This window comes from Epinephelus moara, chromosome 16 (genome assembly GCF_006386435.1).
Source record: "Epinephelus moara isolate mb chromosome 16, YSFRI_EMoa_1.0, whole genome shotgun sequence".
Taxonomy (NCBI): Eukaryota; Metazoa; Chordata; class Actinopteri; order Perciformes; family Serranidae; genus Epinephelus; species Epinephelus moara.
In genome coordinates this window covers 35,914,594-35,935,529 of record NC_065521.1, presented here as the reverse complement: position 1 = coordinate 35,935,529, position 20,936 = coordinate 35,914,594, and the positions used below count along the sequence as shown (strand labels likewise).

The following is a 20,936-nucleotide window of genomic DNA, read 5'->3' as shown; positions in this document are numbered from 1 at the left end:
GCATTTTAAGAGGCTTGGGCACAACTCCAGATCATTCCATCCCATTACATCCGCAATTTCTGGCTCATCCCAGGCAGACCCATGCTGTCAGACTGGTGCTGGCTGAGAAAATATCTGCATAAAAATGAGCACACATTGTCCTTTTTTGAAAAACAAAATTTCCCCGAAGCTTCTCAGTTACGCGGATCTTTGTGCTTGTAGAATTCACTGAGTGTGAAGGTGCTCTGTAGGACTTGAGATGGTGAGTCTGCAGATGACAGGCTCACAGCGGGAATCTGACACCTTCAGTCTTTAGCTGGGTTTCATAGTCGCTCATGTAGACTGTCTCACTGCCTGCTGTTGTGTGCAGGCCAGGCCGCGCAGCGTTAACAAGGCAGTTTCTATCACTTCTACAGTACTGGGAAGAGCCTCAGATCACTCCGAGGTAGCTAAAAGCAGGGCAAACAGCAGGTCTGTTGGACACATTTCATCGACTGTTGACCTCTGAACTGCAAGAAACTGTAGCTGGTTGAGCCCAGGAGGGAGCAGTGGTAGCTGGGAAATCTAACACCACCATGTTAGCATTCCAGGAGCATCTGAGTTTGGGATGCTCTGCTCTGTGCGTTATGTTTACGGCCCATGTTTGTGTAGTCTGAGAAAGCAGGCACTTAGGAGCAGTGATGAATTCCACATATGTGTGTGTGTGTGTGTGTGTGTGTGTGTGTGTGTGTGTGTGTGTGCGCGTGTGCGTGTTTGTGATCAGGGGGAGCAGAAACAGACATATACAGGGTTCTCTCCATGCAGTGTGTAGCCATTTTTACTTTAACTGAATGGTGGTTGGATAAAAATAGCTTTCATCTAAGTGGGTCAGGGTTTTCTTAATTAGTTTGTAGAGGAAAAATTTTCAAGGAGTTGTCTGAAATAGAAAATATGCCTTGTAAGGATGCCGAGCAGTGATGAGGATAGCAATGATTTTTATAGTATTTTTTACAGTATTATGAAATGCTTGACAATTAGGAGTATGGCTGCAGCTAAGGACTATTTTCATTGTCATATTATTTTCTTGATTAATTGTTTGGTCAATAAAATGTCAGAAAATGGTAAAAAAAAAATGTCAATCAGTATTTTCCAGAGCTCAAGATGACGTCCTCAAATGTCTTGTTTTGTCAACAACCCAAATATATTCAGTTTACTGTTATAAAGGAGGAAAGAAACGCGAAATTTAAGAAGCTAGAGTCAGAGAAACGTATTGCTTTTTTCCTCATAAAATTACTACATAAAATTAGTTGCAGATTAATGTAATTGTTAACAATTAATTGATTACTGCAGTAGCTGTTGCGGCTCTAATTAAGACCCCTTAGTGTCGCTACACTAAGAACGATAACAATGCTAACATCATCATCATCAACCACTGTTTATTAAGGGAAAGTTGACTGAGCATTAAACTCTTTTACAGCAATGCCCTGAATTCACATTCATATGGGCTAAAGGGGATACATAATATATAATAACAGTTGGAAAATTCAAAGCTATCCAGTTTATTATCATGAATTACAAAGAAAAGCATCAAATGTTGTCATTTAAGAAGCATAAATGTTTGCTCTACTGCTTTAAAAAATTACTAAAATGACCATGTGATTATCAGGATAGTTGCCGATTAATTGAATGTCAATTGAATAATCGCATGCATTGATGCATTAATCGACTAATTGTTGCAGATCTAATGAACAATAATGTTCTGTAAACGGTGGCACTAGTCAAGCACGGGCTGAACACTCCAGCTGTGACACCCTGTAAATTTGAGTGGATTTTGGTTGGCTATCAGTGTTTCAATCAGTCATCTAACTGCTTTGAAAATGATTCTAACACTATCATTTGCCACTGTCATTGTCATTATAGTTGTGGTGTGGACTCCGCCATCCACTTGAGTTAGAATGATTTATAAAACGATATGTTTATAGTTGTTGTTATCTTGTTGTGGACACACCTTTTAGTTCTCTTTTTATTTATAGTTTCCATTTTTCTGTTCCTCCTGTGTTAAAAGAAACAGAAAGTTGTTAATGCATGAGCAGGACAGCAACACAAAGACGCATTTACTGAGGCTCCTGTGCTTGTTTGTGTGACCTCTCCCTCACCCGACTCACTGAAAACCTTGTAATAACAAATGGACAAATGGAAAAGATAAGGCTGCAGAGGTTGGGGAGCATTTCTGTGTGTGTGTGGTGTTTGAACCCATTTGTAGGACAACGTTGTCGGGCTCTTCCTCTCGACCTGTGCAGGCCTATGTGTGTGTGTTAGCTGGCTGTTAGCAGCCCACCGACCCAGACATTTTCATCCGTCTGGCCTGCTAACTGGCGTCTTCCCTTCTCTCCCACTCTGCTGTTCTCAGCAGTCCTCTAGCCCACCTGCTGGGCCCACGCCAACCTCCACTCCACCTCCAGACTTCAAACATGTTGTACTTGGAGCCGGAGTAATAGCGCTGCCCTCAATATGTTCACACAGGAAACAAATTATCCAAGATCCGCTTTGCTTTGATATTTGTGCAGACCGTATAAAAGAAGCATAACAAAGTATTCTGTGCTGGATAGCCTCAGCATGACTAAGCAGATTGGCAACAGACTGTAACTTTTAAACACACCCACTTTCATGCACGTGCAGCACATCATGAATAAGGTGTGGTCACAAGATAAGACACTGAAACTTAATAACAATCTTTTAAAAGGCTGTGCCAAAGTTAAAGGGTTATTTTGCTGATGGATTTTGTGAGCAAACTGAGCAATATTTGACAAAATCTGCGACCCTGCAGACTGGATCAGACAGAAGTTGTGTGCTTTTTCCAGAAATGGATTGTCAGCATAACTGAAAATAACTGCCCATCCATCCGGAAACATTTTCGTTGAAACTGCACATCAGCTTTGCTCTTTCAAGCAAAATGCTCAGGGGATGCTGGTGTGAAACAGTGAGATCTGTGTAGCTGTGCAGTGGCGTCTGCTGTGAAGTCGGTGTGGGAAATGCCAACTTGTTGGGAAACAGGCTCTTTTCTCTCCCCATCTCATCCCCCCTCATCTCTTTTCTTTTGAAGTCATCCCACCTTTTCAGCCTGCCACCAGTGAATTTCATGCCCATCATTTTGATTGTGCCGGAGCCCATTGGACAGCTATGATCATAGTCTGTGGCCAGACGCAGTCGATTCACACCTCCTGCTGCAGCACAGTTGCTCTGTGAAACGCTCACTATGGTGTGTTCAAGAGCCATGAAGACTCAATCAGGCTCTGTTAAAGCTGCGTGTTACGATTAAATTGGCAAATATTGCCGTCTTCATTTATAATACTTTATTTGCTTTATGACTGGAGCTGTAGCACTTAAACAAGATTAATATGATTCAGTGTTGAAATTTTTATAATCACATTTCTTTTTTAAAAAGAGTTTCTGAAATGGTTGAGGCCGGCAGTTTCATTATTTGATCAGTTTTGAGGTGGGAATCACCAGAGGCCCCATTAGGTGATATTATCTAGGGATGCACAATATTGGATTTTTTGCCATTATCTAATATGCCGACATGCAACAACTCATTTGACTGATATTCAATACCGATATTGATATATCCACTTTTTTCCCGACCTAGTTTTAGTGATCATTAAGTCTCTTCTGTAGCGGAAATAACATCATATTATGCATGCATCCTATTATCCTGATGGCCCACCAGCTGATGGAGACATGAAATACAATACTTTTCAATATATGTAATATTTATTCATCGTGTAAAATAAAAAATAGCATGTTTGCTGATTCTTCATTTTAAAGCCAATATCGGCTGATACTAATGATGTACCAATATTATCGTGCAACCCTAATATTATCATGATACTAAAGTCACGATACAATATTATTGCGATTTTAAACGTTTTGAGTCTTACTATATATTGCAATATACAATTTATTACCTTTGTTTTTTAACTGCAAATTATGTCCCCAAGGGAAAACTTTGCCAACATCTGTTTTACATAATAGGATCAAGTTTTCAGTCTGTTCGTCTCATGTTTTCGTCATTATTGTTGCAACAAAATGTATGAGGTGGACTTAAAGAGAATGTCATTTTATCATTAGTGGGCCGCAGAAAGTTTAATTTGTAATAGCAATACAGATAATTTCTATAATATAAAAAAGAATCACAATATCACAGTACTATGCTGTATGGATTTTCTCCCCCACCCCTCTAAGGTATGCCGACCTCAGATATTAAAGAATAACTTTTAAGTTGCTTTTTTTAGCCGCACTAGCAACATGGCTGTTTGTATGGCAGTGTCAGCCCTACATTTTGGTCCAAACTGAACTATCATTCTGGATTAAATATCTTGGCAACAGACATTCATGTCCCCCTCAGGAAGAATTATTATAACTTTTACCTTCATCAGGAGCTCCAGAAAATCAAGACGTAACCACAAATGGTCAAAGGCATGAACCACATGATCAAGAAATGTAGCTTTAAATAAATATTTCACTGCTGAAAAGACTTTTCATAAAACTAGACTTTCTGCACCATATAAAGATACAAATACTTTTGAAATTGGCGCTATATGACCAGAGAAAACGCAGGAAAAAGGCTGTGGCACTCACTTCACTTTTGCTCGAGAGGTAGAAAACCTGCAACTTCAGAATGCACTGCGCTGCACTGGATTGATAAAAACACTTCTGCTGTTGGGAGATGTGAAGCAAGCTGCTCATTTTAATATACAAAATACAAAATAGGTAATATAGCAACAGAGTCTTGGTTCATACTTCATCAGCACTGCTTAGTTTTACGTTGTGATCTCAGTTTTCTCAGCCTCCATTTTTCACAATACAGGAAACAGTATGATGTTTGCTTCCTGTTTACAAACTCTCGTGTTAGAGCTAAACAGTGCACTAGAATATGTTTCCTAAGACATTTTAGGCGAGAAATAGGCAATACATTAACAGAATCTGAGTTTATATTTGATCAACACTGCCTTGTTTTACATTTTATTCTCATTCAGCCTCCATTTTTCACAATACAGGAAAAAGTATGATGCTCACGTCCTTTGTCAAATTCTCATATTACAGCTCAACAGTGCGCTAAAATATGTTTCTGAAGACATTTTAGGGGAGAAATAGCTCATACAATAACAGAATCTTGGTTTATATTTGATCAACACTTGCTAGTTTTACCGCTTGATCTGAGTTTGGTCTCTCGATCCGCTTCTTTACTTTCTGTCCGTGATGGCGGTGGGCATACAACATGAGGAAGTACAATCTAGAGGATTTTTGCTGGCAAATAAACAGGGAGATCTGGGTGCCAGCAAGATGGCAGTAAATCAACAGAGTCTATTTACACATACTGCCCACATTGTTATGATAGAAAGCTGGTTGAAAATCAGCAGTAATATCCCTTTAAGATGTGTTAGTCATACACTTGTTGACGCCTTTTCATAGCCATGTCATAGTTTTAAAGGTTGTTGCCTAATTCATTTCCCAGTGCTGCCAAACTTGTAATACTGCTTCAGAACAATACAGTATAGGCGCTAAGCTGGTCTGTCACAACCTCCGTGATGAGTGTGCATTACTTTATTGCAGTTGCAGTTCTTTGGCCACGACGTTATGCCTTGACTGAGATTTTGTCTCATTAAAAGTGTCCCTCAGCAGGCCTGAAGCTCTCTTCCAGGTACCTCAGTCTCTGCCGAGGAGGAGACGCTCAGGTTGGCTGTTTGGCTGCGGGGCATCTGATTTCACCACCCGCCAGCAGTATGCATAATTAAGCCCAATTTCCCTGACGGTGGCTGACATGCGCCAGTCACTGCTGGGCTCAGTGCCCCGGGCTAGACTAATCCCCAGTGTGGTCACACCACTAATAGGCTGGAGGAAAAATCTGTTTATTTGACTCTGGGTTCACACCCACCTGGGCTCCTATTTGCTTAAACCTAAGACTGAATTATGCCTTGGCTATTCCCCAGGGCTACATAAATGAATATGTAATCATACATCGGATATTTGGATACTGCTGAAATGGAAACGTTTATTTTAAAGTGCCTGCTGTTGTTGTATTAGTCACCTCGTTGGTGCATGATAGGATTTGCTTTGCAAGGCAGTGAAACTAGTCAGTCTGGTTAGTCCTGATCATAATGTGGAGCAAAAAAGATTTGTGTTAATCATTATCACACATGATGCATATCAGCTTTTTCTACCTGCTCATGTCTGACAAAGATTAGTGAATATGGATTATGAATTATGACTACAGAATTGATTTAACCTAACTAACAGATGCATTCAAACGCATTAGTTGATTTATGTGAGAGATTCACTTGGTATGAGAATCAAGGCTGTAAGTCAAACTCCAGTGTCTTCTGTTGGTGCATTCAGTTACTCCCTGACATTTTGACTGCAGAGTTAAACACAGTGGAAATTTATGTTTAAGCCCACATATTTAGAAATGACTGTCTTTTTAAAATGCCTTCAGTATGTGTGACTAACATCAGCAGACTAATGCAGAGAATACATAAAAGAGGGGAAATGTTATTATCCGTCCTCCTCTCGTACTGGCCGGGCTTTGTACAACACAGAATTACAGCCCCCCAGAATCTTTTTCAAACTCCAGCTTCATCCCGCTGATATTCCCTCAGGGAAATTAAGGATTAGCTTAGCCTTTCAAACAGGAATTCCTCCGTCAGTTCGCATGAATGTGCCCCCTCCCAAACCAAATCAACTCTGTTTTGCCCATTGCCCTGCTATGGGCCTAAGCCCCGTCCCTCGGTTAGGTTGGTTGTGAGCCGTAGTAAGAGGATGAAGTGGATTGTCGAGCACCACTCTGACTCATGCCCTTGAGTGCCATGCTGCCAAAATGCTCAGAGGACGTAACACTCGGACTGCACTTAAAGCTGCCACTATAGGCAGCTCTGCTTCTGGCGAGTTGAAACAGCATGACAGTGAATAATTGTAATGAGCAGACATCTTCCTTCCCTCTGCATGCAAATGATTCTGATAGCGTTAATTAACGCTCATGTCCCAGATCAGAGCTGTAGTATCATGGAAGCAGAAACCAGAGAGTGACATCATACTGCGGTTTGTGTTGCATTACACCCCTCGTTTGGTTTCCTTTGATCATGTGGCTGATGTGACACAGTGTTTGTACTTCTGAGTGGCATTTTTAGAACTTCAGGCAATGACGCATCAGTCATGACTGCTGAGGAGGGCGAGTGTGCAGAGGCATCAGGGATTTTAGCCTTTAGATTTTCTTTAAAATTGATGACTTTGAATGTCAAAGGGAACTCTTGCAATATGTCTCATGACTCATCTGACTAAATGGAGTTTTGTCTTGCACATGTATTTTAAACCATTTATTGACAAAATTTTGGACTTCGATCTACAATGTATATAACATAAGACTGAGACTGACCTGAATGCTTTGAAGCCTTTAATGTTGCCATGGTAATTCATGTCCAAATCAGTATTTGAGTGACCCTTTTATCTACACCAGGCATGTCAAAATTCTGGCGCAGGGGCCTGTTGAGGTCTGCGGACTGATTTTAAGCAGCCCGCAGCTTGTCTTTTAAAATATACCATATGTGGCCTTCCACACAACATTGGTTAATCAAGCATTTTTTGGTTCACCTCGCGATGGCAGGACTATCATGATCCCCGTTTCCACCAAACACTTTTGGTATAGTACCTTTGGAACCAAAAGTGACCCTTCAGACATGATACCTAGACCCTAGCGTTTCCACTGCAAACAGCACTCACTGTATTTCCTTATTACTGGTGACACAATTCACCAGTATTAATTTATTATGCATCAACATCAACTATTAGCTATTCTCAATCAAGAACATTTAAATGTAGTAATGGGTCTAGTTTTGTGACTCGGAAAATATTCTTTGTTTCTGGGTATTATGGCTGATGTTACTGCGATCTGCAAGCTAATGTAGCGGCTAACTCATTCATTCATTCATTCATTTTCTCTGTAACTGCTTATCCTTTTAGGGATTGCGGGGGGGCTGGAGCTTATCCCAGCTGACGTTGGGTGAGAGGCGGGGTACACCCTGGACAGGTCTGCAGACTATCACAGGGCTGACACATTTGACCTTTTTCACTGCCAGATTTTCGGCGAATGTTGGACCGTTTTGCCGGCAAGCTGAGAGCATTTAGACACACGGAGTTAGATTGCCGATTTGATCCGAGGTGCCCAATTTTCCGCCTCGTAGGGTAGTCATATTGGCGGAACCTTTTTGATTTAAAAAGAACGAGGCGCCCTTCCGCCACGGGAGGGGCTGTTGATCACTTGTGGGAGGAGCTGTTGATGACGCCGCACGTGCGACCCACTGGCGGTGGATAAACAGGAAACAGCTGATAGCAGGAATGAGCAGCTAGTAGCAAGAGGGAAACGCCTGAAAGACACTGTAAAGATGAGCAACTGGAGAGACAAGGAATTGCGCGCCCTCCTTGCCCTCGCAAACGAAGAGGCCATTAACTGTCAGATGACGGGAACGGTGAAGAACGGGCCGACTTACGAGAGAATCGCTGAAGGACTGACCAGCCGCGGCTTCCCTCCCACGTCACTGGTTACGTCTTAGCTGAGCTACACGTTTTGTTACTTGCTCACGCCCCCCATTGCCCCGAAAAAGGCACATTCTGTATAAACAAAAGTAGTAGGCGGCATTTTGCTGCACTCTCCGATTTTGCTTTTATACTGCCAATGCTGAAAGAAGACTGATTGGGCTTTCCTGCAAATTTGCACAATTCCTATATAAAAAGGGCTATAGAGACAGACAACCATTCACACTCACATTCACAAATTTAGAGTCACCAATTAACCTGCATGTCTTCGGACTGTGGGAGGAAGCTGGAGTACCCTGAGAAAACCCACGCTGACACAGGGAGAACATGTAAACTCCACACAGAGGGGCTCCTCCATCCTGGGGTCCGATCTGGGAACCCTCTTGCTGTGAGGCGACAATGCTAACCACTGCATTACCGTGCCGCCCATAGTGGCTAACTGTAACATGATTTTAGGTGCATTGACTGAAAACTGATGTTTCAAAAATGTACTCTTGTCTCTCATGACCCCACCCCCTTTGAAGCTTCAATGCCCAAAACTGGTATTCAGGACAGTCCTAGATAAGATAGGCTGACATTTATGTTGCAGTGTCTTTAAAGCACAGAGAAATTACCCTGATGTTCACACGTTAGTTATGTTCCGAAACCCATGACATGCCTTCTTGGATTTCTCCGGTAGTCATTCCTGCCCTATGCCCGAATTTTTTAAATTCTCCAGTCATAGTCGCAGCTCTGTTCATGTTTATGTTAATTTGTTTATGGGCTTTTTTCTGTAAGCCGTTACATAACTCTTTATCTAGGACAGCAACTAGAGGTCTGCTTCTGTCTCAGTTTTCTCTTTTGATGTGTTCAGCAGCCATGCGCAAGGCAGCGTCTCTGTACTCTTAACTACAAATTTGGTTACTGGTTCGGGAGGAATGGAGAGGAAGTGTGTGAGCGATGCTTTAAGAGCTGACATAATCGTAGCTCGCACATTTTTTCCCCCTCTCTAACAGAAATTTATCAATCCCCACATTTCCTCCTACCACATTTTCCCACTCTAGTATTTCCTCCTAGCACGCCCTGCTTCTGATGTCCCGTGTCTTCATGGCTGTCTGACTTGGTGAGATGAGACCCAGAGGGCCTGCTGTAGGGAAGAAACGGCTTAGGTTATGACTAGTAGAGTGGTGCATCCCTGTGTGTCTGTGCTCTGTCAGGCCCATTGTTCTGCAGGCGATGGAGCCCTCCAAGACACTTATTTAATGAGACGGCTCTGACTGTGTAATTGCAGGCTGCTCTGAGAGCTATTATGGGAGATGTATTTTAGGGGGGTAAAACAGCCATTACTGTGACAAAAACGAGCAGCAAAGTCCCACAGTGGCACTGAAGCTGATATGAGGAGGCCGAGCTTCCTGCTGCCGTTCACACATGGATCAATTCATATTGTGTCTCAGTTCGTTCAACTCCTGGAGCTGATGTTTTGTTTTTGTTTTTTTACTACAGTGACAATGGAGGGACAACTACGCAGATTGATTTTAGCGCTGCTCATCGTGGACTATATTGCTGTCATTGTTCATTTTAGTCAAACCATACAGTTTGAAAACGAGGCGCGGCTCCAACTAGAAAACAATGTTTTGATGCATTGGATGTGCTGAATGTGCATATTAAGGCAGTACAGGAGGAGGTGCACATTAATAATCCTCCAGGACTGTAACATGCTCATGTTTAACCCAAACAACGTGTCATGTGACTGCAGTTGGTTCAGATCCAGGTCGGAACACTTTCTCAAACTGCACCAGAGTTCGTTTGTAACCAGATCGAGACCACCTCTTCAAGAAGGTCTCGGTCTGGTTGTTTTGGTGCATACCCGAGTGGCAAATGAACCTGAGTTCGATTGAACCGAACCAAACAGAGCAGGTGTGAAAGCACTCTTAATTGGAAAATGCTTCATTTAGAAATTCCAATTTGGAATATCCCAACGGATAATGCTGTTTACATGACTCATGTCAACCAGAATCAGAATATTGTCATATCTGGAACAATAGTGGAATATTAGAGTGCATATAGTCAATAAAAAAAGATGTGCAGATCACTAGTGCTGCTGCTCTTTTTCCTCGTATCGTCTCCCTAAAGCCTTTATTCATAGAAAATACTTTCCAGCTTGCATCAAAATCCAAGCCAGTCATAATTCATGAAGCTGTTCTAATGTCAGATCAGTAGTTTGCATTGGTTTTGAGACAGCTTTTCTATAATATATCAAAGGCAAAGCAAATATTAAAAAAATAGATTTCTTACTTTTTTCATTTACTCTACTCGCCCATCCATGATTGATTCTCTGTGAGCCCCGCTGGTTTTGCTCCCATTCTCTTTCTGTTTGGCAAATGACTCTCAGATATTTGGTTCACCAGTGCTGGGATTTCCATGTCGCATGATTTATTTAGGATGTGTTAAGGTCTTTCAGAGAGCCTCACATCTCAGTCCTGGCACTCCGTCTCACCAGACATCCTTTAGCCTCTTAAATTACCCCCCCCCCCCCGCCGTTCTCCTTCCCACTCTCCACAGCGCTCTTTGCAAATTAAAGAAACAAACCAATCTGAGCTGACAGCTGAGTTCAGCTCCACTGAAGGAGAGTGCTGGGCTAATGCTGGCCCTTCGATGCTTTTAGGCTCCGTCCTAGCGCTTTGTTTGTTGGTGCCTATACTGCATATGCCTTTTCTACTTCAGGACTTGGCCCAGAATAATCAGGCTGAGGAGGAGTTAATGTAAATTAGATATGATTAGCTCATCGTAGCTGCTGCTCAGCACTGATAGTGTCTCCTTTACTTCCTGGTTTTTTGGTTCGATGCTGCAGCTGGCCTGTGCTTCTTCATTCCTGTCCTCTCACGTGTTGTTTTGAGAGACGGAGAGAGAATGCATGAACGTATGCCCCCACCTGTGTGTAATTGGGACTGATGTGAACTAGCAGCTGTGTGAGAGTGGGGCCCTGAGATTGCAATCACAACAGAGTCAGTCACACCCACAGTTGGAGAGTTTACAGAGGGATAGGCTTGTGTTTGTTTGGTGTGTGTGTGTGTGTGTGGTTTGTTATGGAAGCCTAACAGTCCTTTCTCTTTACAGCATCTGGAGAGGCCCCAATGTGAATTGTGTGGACAGCACTGGATACTCCCCTCTCCACCACGCCGCCCTAAATGGACACAGGTAGATCAGTGATAAATAACTGTGGGAATTGGGAGAAATGCTTGTGCTGGAGCCTGTTTCAGCTCCTCTGTTCATGCTCTGCATTAAATGAGGTCTGCCCTCACATACAATTGTCCCACTGGGGAAAATAAAGCTATTGATTGGCTGTTTGCTAAGGCCGTGTGTATTCATTAGTGTGGTCCCTTCCTTCATCTGCAGCGAGGTGGTGGAGGCGCTGCTACGAAACGAGGCCTTGACGAACATCGCCGACAACAAGGGCTGCTACCCTCTCCATCTGGCTGCGTGGAAGGGAGATGAACATATCGTCAAACTGCTCATTCACCAAGGACCTTCACACCCCAAACTCAACGAGCAGGTCTGCCGCCGCATTTAATCTTCTGTTTGTCTGTGTGTGTTTATGGTGTTGTGGTTTTACTTTTCAAGGTCCAGTGTGTAGGATTTAGGGGCATATATTGGCAGAAATGGTATATATCGCAAAAAGTATGTTTTTTTTAGTGTATAATCACCTGAAATTAAAAATCATCCTGTTTCCTGTGTACCTTAGAATGAGCTGTTTATCTCTACGCAGGGAGCGGGTCCCCCTCCAGAGTCCACCGTTTTGCACCGCCATGACTCTACAGTAGCTCAGAACAGATAAACCTGAAACACTAGTTCTAGATAGGGCCAGTGTGAAATAGGGAGAGAGAGAGTGGGGGGACGACATGCAGCAAAGCCGGAGTTGAACGCATGACCGCTGCAGCAAGGCATCGCCTCTATACATGGGGTGCCGGCACTATCCACTAAGCTACCGACGCCCCTGAATTCATGTTTTTAATCTGTCGTCCAAAAAAAATTGTTACGCACAGACACCTTGCACACTGAGTCCGATGCGTTTTATTATTCTATATGTTACGAAAATTTGCAATACGTGACAAAATAAACAGACACATTTCCTCCTTTGCCTCTCTCCACTTGACCACTTGATGTTACCTATCTGGCTGTCACCACTCCCTCCCTCCCTGTCTTGAATATGGCACCGCAGCTGCATGAAGGGGCGCAGCTGTCCTCCGTCTCTGTCTCCACATTCTGTGTGCGGTCCTCATCCTCCTCCTCTTCATCATCATCCACCTGAATATTACTATCTGACCTGTTGAAAGTGAGCTATTGAGTTATGAAATGAGTCTCTGTGCCCAATTCCTCGTGTCCCGCCGCCACATTTTCTTCACTGATTCTTGGTGAAACGTCTCTAAAGGCTTCTGATGGATGTGAAAAAGAGAACCTGTTCCTAGAATTTAAATGTCATATTTATTTTTAGATGTGTGACAATTTTGGACAAAAAAACGGACTCAGTGTGCAAAGGCCTTTATTCGGCTAACGGTAAAACCCTCCTGAACATCTGGATCGTAAGTTATCTGAGAAAAAGGTGAGCACCTGTTAGGCTAGCAGCCTGTCTGTGATGTGCTGAACAGCGTTAAAGAAACAGTCATTTGTAACAAGAAACGGCTTTATTCAGTGGTTTTGAACTAATTTTATTCACCTGGTTTGTGTGTTTTGGAGAGGACACAACCTCTGCGGATAATTCAGCTCCTGCTACAAAAACCTCCCTAACAATGAACACAAAAGGAATCATAACTGGGAGAAGTTTCACCTGGTTGCAATCTGCAGTCCTCAGCACTGGATGCCACTGAATCCCCCTCAGTCTTACACACTGCTCCTTTTGAGAACAAACACTTTTGGGTTTGAGTTGTGAAATGACGTCAGTACTAAATTAATTTGTTCCTCATTCTTTCCAGAGTTTGCTAAAACCTGTGAGTCAGTGTATGCAGAAGACGTAGAACAAAATTTGCTTTTTAGCACATTGACCTCTTGTAGTTTCACTCTTACTCTTCCAGTCATGGTTTGGTCAGCAGTTGTAGGAAGTTGATCATTTTTCCACTTAGTAAGGAAGTCAAAAAGCTACGTGGACTTATTTCTAGTTCTAGTCCAGCATGGCATGCTCTATACTGTATTTGAACAAAATGAATGTTAAAAAGACTGTGACCAGAGTGCATTAACCTCAGTGCATCATGAGTCTGACTTCTACTGTGATACTTTAAGTGCCTTGATGCCATGCCAGTGTGAGAAGTGCTTGTTTGGCCCCTAACCATTTTAACAGTTTTAACTCATATGTTTTCATATTTTGTTTGGTTGCTTTACTGCACAGACAGCGTCCAGACCGGCTCCATCTCTGGCCTGTCCTGTTTGGGATGAGGAGAAATGACCCATTATGAGCTCCACATATTGTCTAAACAATAAATTTGATCAAACACCTTCAGATATAGCCGAATATGAAAAATATAATCGTCTCATTTTGTGTCATTTCTCCCTGCCTGTTCATGACATGATTGTCCATTAACTCAACTCTGATTTTTTTCTCCTTTTATTTAGTTTGACTCATTTGTGATCATCATTCATTCGTTCATTGCTTGTCTGAACCAAAACCATTGGCCTATCTTCTCTTCCTCCCTCCCAGAGCTCTGTAGACCATAAAGAGTTCAAACGCTGTGGGCCCTTTGACCCCTATATTAATGCCAAGGTGTGTACACAGTGCTGCCGAAACAACATTTCCTTTGTGCAGTTCTTCTTTGCTTTACTGCTGTGTATTCTTGCTGTGCTTGGGTTTGGTTTGTTGCTGCTGCTGTTGCTTGCGGGGCCACTCTGCTGCAGAGATACGGGGAGGCTTTTAATTTCACCGTCTATCAGTAGATCCCTGTCCTCTGGCTTTCTACTTCTGTTGCTTCTGTTGTTGTGATCTCCAACTTTATTGAGGTGTAGGGTTGGGTACTGTCAGTACTACCAAGTACCATTTCTCGATAAAGCAATCAGTGCCAAATTTCAGAAGCTGTGAACACAGTGCACAGTGTTTGTAGGTAGTGAGTGTGTTGTTGAGAGATAGAGAGAGTGACAGTGGCTGTGCTCGGGGCAGACAGGTGTTGGCCACTGTCTAGTGGCAGTAAATGTACAGTATAGGTTACATTTTGCCCATAAATAAACACTGCAGCTCCTCAGTGCCCAGGAAGTTCCTGTGTCTTGTTTTCCAGCTGCTTGGCAAAAACGCTGGGAGACTTTGCTGCTCTCTGTCCAAAAACACAACACTGTGCTCTGCCTGGGCTGCAAAATAGGGATAAATATATTTATTTAGTGCCTTTTCACTGAGTATTAACCTCACATTTATATGCATATTGTTGAACAAAAATGGACTTAAGGTATAAATAAAGGACCTGAAGCATAGTTAAAACACTTCAGGTTGTGGTTACACCCATGTGGCAGGTGCACTCTAAAATGATTCATGGGGTTAGTGGATAATGCATAAAATAAAGATGTTTTTCAGCATTGAATTTTTTTTTTGCTTTGTTCTGGCACTGCCCAGGAGTCACACCATATTGGCAAAATATTTTTCAGTCACTATCAGACGTCCTGGGTAGACCTGTGGATCCTGATCCACTGACTGCACTCATTGATATTAAAGGTTCTGATCATGTGTTAACCAGCTTCCAGCATAACATATTATTTGTAACCCCACTAGCACGTAGATTGATATTATTACACTGGAGCCGAACACAGACTCCTGCCCATTCTGCCCCCGTGAAGGATGTGATGCACCACCTGCATTTAGAAAAGATTAAATTCTCCTTAAGAGGGTGCGAAAACAAATTCTACGAGATCTGGCAACCCTTTATAGACCACTTTTAGAGAGATGCACTGAGTTCTTCCCCTTATTAGCCTAGTTTAAATGACACAAAACATGGTCAATCTGACATCCTGCTAAATCCCATTTTTTGTCATTTGTTAATTTTATTTTATCTTTTTTTATAGAACTACTGTTATTGTTTTAAATAAAACGATATGATTTATTCGTAAATATTATATTTTACAAACTTTTTCTATATGTGCTTGACAAACCACCTCTACGGGTATATCTGATTTTTGACTGGCTGAATATTTCCTATATTTTTGTACTAGAAATTCTACTTCCACTTTTATACCACTGCCACGGATTGTTTAACTTTGAAAACCCCAATAAAAGGAGTGAAAAGCGTTTTAGTCAGTTTACAACTTATTCTGAGAAGTTGGTCAAAATCAAAACATTGATAAGGATGGAATTTAAATAAATAAGCTAGAATATCTTACATAAAATATTTTGACCACTAAATATCAACACAACTTTTGGGTACAAATTAAGTTGGGTTAACTTCATAAAGCTTTTTGAGTTCAAAGCAAATCACGTTGGCTTTACTAAACTAATTGAGTTTGTCAGATTATAAAAGACTCATAGGATTGACTCATTTATGCCAGTGTTGGAACTACTTAAAAAGATGCATGCAACTCGTTACCTTAATTTTTCAAAGCTGAGACAGTGAATGATTTTTTGTGAGAGACGCAAGGCTGCACAGAGCCAGTATTTTGATCAAGAACTCAATGCATGTTTCCTCTTACCTAAACCTGAACCAAACCCTTAGCCCTGACCCCTGCATAGATTACGATGGAAGATTGCATCAGTTGTATGAGACATGTGAGTGGAATTTGCATCTGATAGACTTGCAGTAGCAAGCCAAAAGTGGGCACAAGTGTGGTCACACCTTTTTAAAACTTAACAGACAATGCTTGCTGCAGAATGTGTAATGTGAAATGCAAAGGCGGCCAGGGCAACACATCTAACTTGAAGATAATGAAAAAATGTTTTAGATAAATAACAATGTGGAATTCACAAGTTTGGACTTATTTTTAAAAGCTGCAATTGCATTTTTATTATTGCAGAAAATAAAGGTAATCTGGGTACAGGTTCATGTAAATTATAAATGTATATTAAGTGTTACGAAAGTGGCACTGCATAACAACAGGCCCTCCATCTCATAAAATAATCTGTTGTCTACATGTTACAATACTGTTGTATCAGCCTTTTGATCTGGGTGGAGAAGGCCTTGGACAACAATGCTCTTTAAAGTTAAGTAATGTTGGTGCACTGAGGGCTACTGTGGGTGATTTGTAAGTCTGGTTGTTAATATTTTTTTTTTTTGAGGTGTTAAAAACTGAAAACATTAGTAATGAAAACTTGTATAATATGCAGCCTGGAGCATTTCAGTTGTTGGCACCACACAGCCAGCAGTAGGAGGAAATATTGACTGCTAGCAAACCACACTATCAATTAGAGCTACAACGACCATTAATGGTATTAAAAAAATCAACAATGGAAAGTTGACAAATGGATTAGCTTACAGGAAGCCCTCTGTAACATTGGCTGCTGGATACTGTTGGATTGTTGCTACAAACTGAGTGCCAAATAGATGAATTGTGTAGTTCTGCAACTGATTTTTTTTTTAATTACTATATTAATAATTTATGCTACAAATAACATGACAAATGGTGAACATAAGTTACCTCAATCCAGTCTGACCTGTAGCTACAACACCCATTTATTTTTAATACACATAGGAAAACATACTATGTGTGAAGCTGTAACAAACAAAATGTTATTTTATTTTTAGCCGTGTTAGCAGCGTGGCTCGAGGTATGGCAGCGTCAACTGGTCCACTTTGGTCTGGACTGAAATATCTCAGAAACAAGCAAATCGATTGTCATAATTTTTGTTCATAATTAATTTGGTCCCCACCATGATGTTGATATTTGCAGTTTTTAGTAAAATGTCTTTACAAATATGGGACGGATCATCATGACATTTGGTACAGATGTTCATGTCTCCCTCAGGGTAAACTGAAATAACATGTCTCACACATCTAGCACCATTCACCAGGTCAAATATTAATCAGTCCACTACTTGTTTAATGACCAAATACCTGCAAAACTAATGACATTCCCATTAGTCTCAACAGTACTTCGCATTAGTTTGCAAATTTTAGCATTCTAACATGCTAAACTAAGATGGCGAACACAGTAAACGTTGCCTGTTAGACATTAGCATGTTAGCATGCTGATTTTTGCATTCTGCTGAAAGCACCTGTGAGCCATAGACTGTATGAAATATGGTAATGGTTGTTGACACTGTGACTTCAGCCATTGGTTTGTAGACTCACGTTTTGAAGCCTCAAGTTTGGCATTTTGACTGACACCATCTTGGATTTTGGAACCAGAAGTGACCGTATTTTGATGAGAGGATGGAGCTAACCCTAATGCTAGCTTGGTTAGGATAGGGCATTTATAGTCTATGGCTGACTGTGATAATGCTAATGCTAATTTTGGCTTGCGAAAAACAGGCTTATAACCAATGAAACAAAATGTACTTGGATAAACTGAACATTCGACTCCTTAGTTGGTCTTTTAGTATGACCAAACTCTGGACAAGGCTTTTTTAGGTGACCAAAATGACCTGTACTCTGTAAATCTAGGGTTACACCATGGCCACATTACCTAAACAATGTTGTCACCGTGGTAGTGATTTGTCATATAAACATTTAAACAAGTGAGCTATATCAAAATTCACGCCTCAGACAGTTGTCATGAACATGAAACCAGGCTGTAAACATGTTTGTTTCTGTGTTAAGTTTGGCATTTTAACATTGACGTCTGTGAGGATTGACCCACTTTTGGAGCCAGTCCCAAGTGGCTATGAAAGGTACTGCAGTTTTTTTGGTACTTCCACATTGGCTTCATTTTTCAGCCCCGGAGGTCGCAGCTTGCTATGAACCCTAAGTACAGCATCACCGAACTGCTAGCATGGCTACGGACATGTTAGTAGTTCGTAAAATTATTTTGTTATTGAAATTAATCAGTGTTCTGCTGATTAGATCATTTATGAACCAACTACACATATTAGCGCAACTGTATTATTTCAAAGATCAATAAAACAACGCCTTAAAGATTTAGCAAAATAAAATTAGGCCTAGGGGAAAAAATTATTTCTCTGTTTCCTGTATAAAATCAGTCACTCATTAAGCTACCCACCCACTGGAGTAAAAAAGACCAGAGGAATTGACCCAACTTTAACTCTTTATCTCTCATTAACATACTATATCAGTGGTTCTTAACTGGTGGTTCGCTGTCCAAAAGTGGGTCATAGATCCATTCTGAGTGGACCGCAAGTGACTCACAAACATGTCAATTTGTGAAAAGCACACTTTATCTTTTAAAGTGCTGTTTCCTGCTTAAGAATGAGTGACTAAAGGACAGCTACTTGACAGAGACAGCAAACTAGCTGGATGAGATGGCCAAAGACAAGTATGACGCTGAATGTATCAGACTGTGTGGACCTTGAACTAATGACTAAGGAGAAATCTGGACATATAGTATATATATTGCGTATAGTATTCAATCGACGACTTTATATTTCACTTCGAGCCCCATCCGTATTGTTTTCAGCTGCCCAGGGAAACCCCAATCACAGCATGTCTACATGAGGAAGCTGGCTGTTCAGCAGACACCACAGAGCTGACAGTGTCTCTGACAGTGTCTCCAACAGTGTCACCCTCACACATAGAGCAGTGAGCAGTGTGAACATGTTGGTCCCTCTGTGGTTGCATTTTCAGCTGCCAGAGCTGGAAACTCACCCAGGCCTGTAGATAAAGCTGAACACTATTTTTGAACATTGTCGCATTTCCCCTGGTCTAATCTTCTTAACGTTTGGATGGGAAGGCTGGCTTTCTTTAATGCTGCTAGCCTATATATTGGTGTGTGAATTTTGCTGCAGTCACTGTCTTACTTTCTTTTTCCATTTAGTCTGTTTGATGGATTTAACACTGAGTCTTGTGGCGTGTTGAGATTATGGATGATGTCTTAATGTAAACACTTTCGGGATAGTTTGGGGACCACTACCTGGTCACGAGCCTGAATAATTGAAGCCTTGTTATGAATAAATCAGAGAGATGGATGTAGTGTGGATGCTCTGGCCCTGGTTGTGGTCATGGTTGATGGCATCATGTGACTAAGTGGGCGGGATGCATCCTGCCTCTCATCACACTCCAGGACCAGAGAGCCATCTCATGAGGAGGAGGAGGAGGAGGAGGAGGAGGATGGGAGGTTTTCAGTGTACCAGTCTCTTTGCATCAGCATCAAAGAAAGATTTCCATGCCATGCTTGTCTGTGTGAGAGTGTAAATGGGTGTGTTTGCCCCTCCTCCTCTTCACCCCACCTCCCAGTTTGTGCTCGCGTTGCTGAGGAGAGGAAGAGGTGGGACGTTGTCATAGTAACAGTGTCACGGTACAGTGGTGGTGAGTGACCCAGTGGAGAGATGTGGTGTTTGTGCAGAGTGAGCTAGACAGACATGAATGGTGTGTGATGAGGCTTTAAGTGGGGTACAGAGGATTGGGGCTTTGGTGGTGCCTTCAGGGACACTGGAAGAATCAGACTGGACTCGGTCCAATTCTCTGTCATCCTGATCCAGGAAGCCAGCCAGACCCATGTTTATTCATTATGCCTCTGTGCTGTCCTACTGATAGTTTCATGGGTGTGTTAGCTGCTTTGATGTTTCAAACGCATCAGTAGGGGAGAGCTAACCACTAACCACAGGACCTGACCTGGACTGACACCACCATCTGAATACAGGGGTTACACAGGTGCAGTACATATTGAAATGGAAATGAATGAAAAAGCAAGTAGACAGTGGAGCTGAAATGAGTACCAACCAAAGTGTCGAAAAACAGAATTAATCAGTAACCTTTTTGATAATTGATTGAGGGCTGCACCTAAGGATTATTTTCATTGTAGATTAAAAAGGTGATTCTAGATTACCTGATTGTTCTTTTGAAGAGTTGTTCCAATAGCAACATCTGAAATGCCTCCGATACTGCCTAGAATGCTGGACCAAGTTTCGGCAAGTATGTGATTCTGTGCACCGATCCGATACCACGTAATTTATTAATAAATGTTAATGTCTCACATGACATTTAAGAACTCTATATCTCCAGAGTGTTGCAGTCTAGAAACTTACTGTACAGACCTAGAGTTGTCTTCCTTTGGTCCGAATCAGGGACTAATTTTGTTACACAGTTGCATAATTGCCTAGAGTTGGTTTGTGTTCTCACGGCAGCATTTACAAGCGGTCCAGATCAAATGCCTGTGCAAGAAAGCTGCTCCTGATTGGTCAGAATTTAAATGTGGGAAAAATCCAAGAAGTAAACCAAACGTTGAAGAAGAGTACACTTGCAAGATAAATGTGACACTTTCTAATGTCACAATGGAGGGACAACTACGCAGGTTGATTTTAGCGCTGCTCATCGTGGACTATATTGCTGTCATTGTTCATT

At 41.8% G+C, this 20,936-nt stretch overlaps 2 protein-coding genes across 11 annotated transcripts in view; one reads left to right on the top strand and one right to left on the bottom strand.

The window, feature by feature from the left end:
- Window positions 1–20,936, bottom strand: part of camta1a (calmodulin binding transcription activator 1a) — a 929,980-nt gene that overhangs the window by 754,146 nt on the left and 154,898 nt on the right. The window lies entirely within an intron of this gene.
- The window catches only part of LOC126402390 (ankyrin repeat and SAM domain-containing protein 1A-like), a 102,095-nt gene that overhangs the window by 5,725 nt on the left and 75,434 nt on the right, over window positions 1–20,936 (top strand). For 8 of the 10 annotated variants that reach the window (XM_050064300.1, XM_050064297.1, XM_050064299.1 and 5 more), the window contains exons 2-4: window positions 11,641–11,721; window positions 11,920–12,076; window positions 14,213–14,275. In XM_050064300.1, coding sequence (XP_049920257.1) covers window positions 11,641–11,721; window positions 11,920–12,076; window positions 14,213–14,275 — 301 coding nt within the window. The remainder of the gene's footprint in view (window positions 1–11,640; window positions 11,722–11,919; window positions 12,077–14,212; window positions 14,276–20,936) is intronic. The other 2 variants (XM_050064303.1, XM_050064304.1) reach the window with 1 other exon arrangement.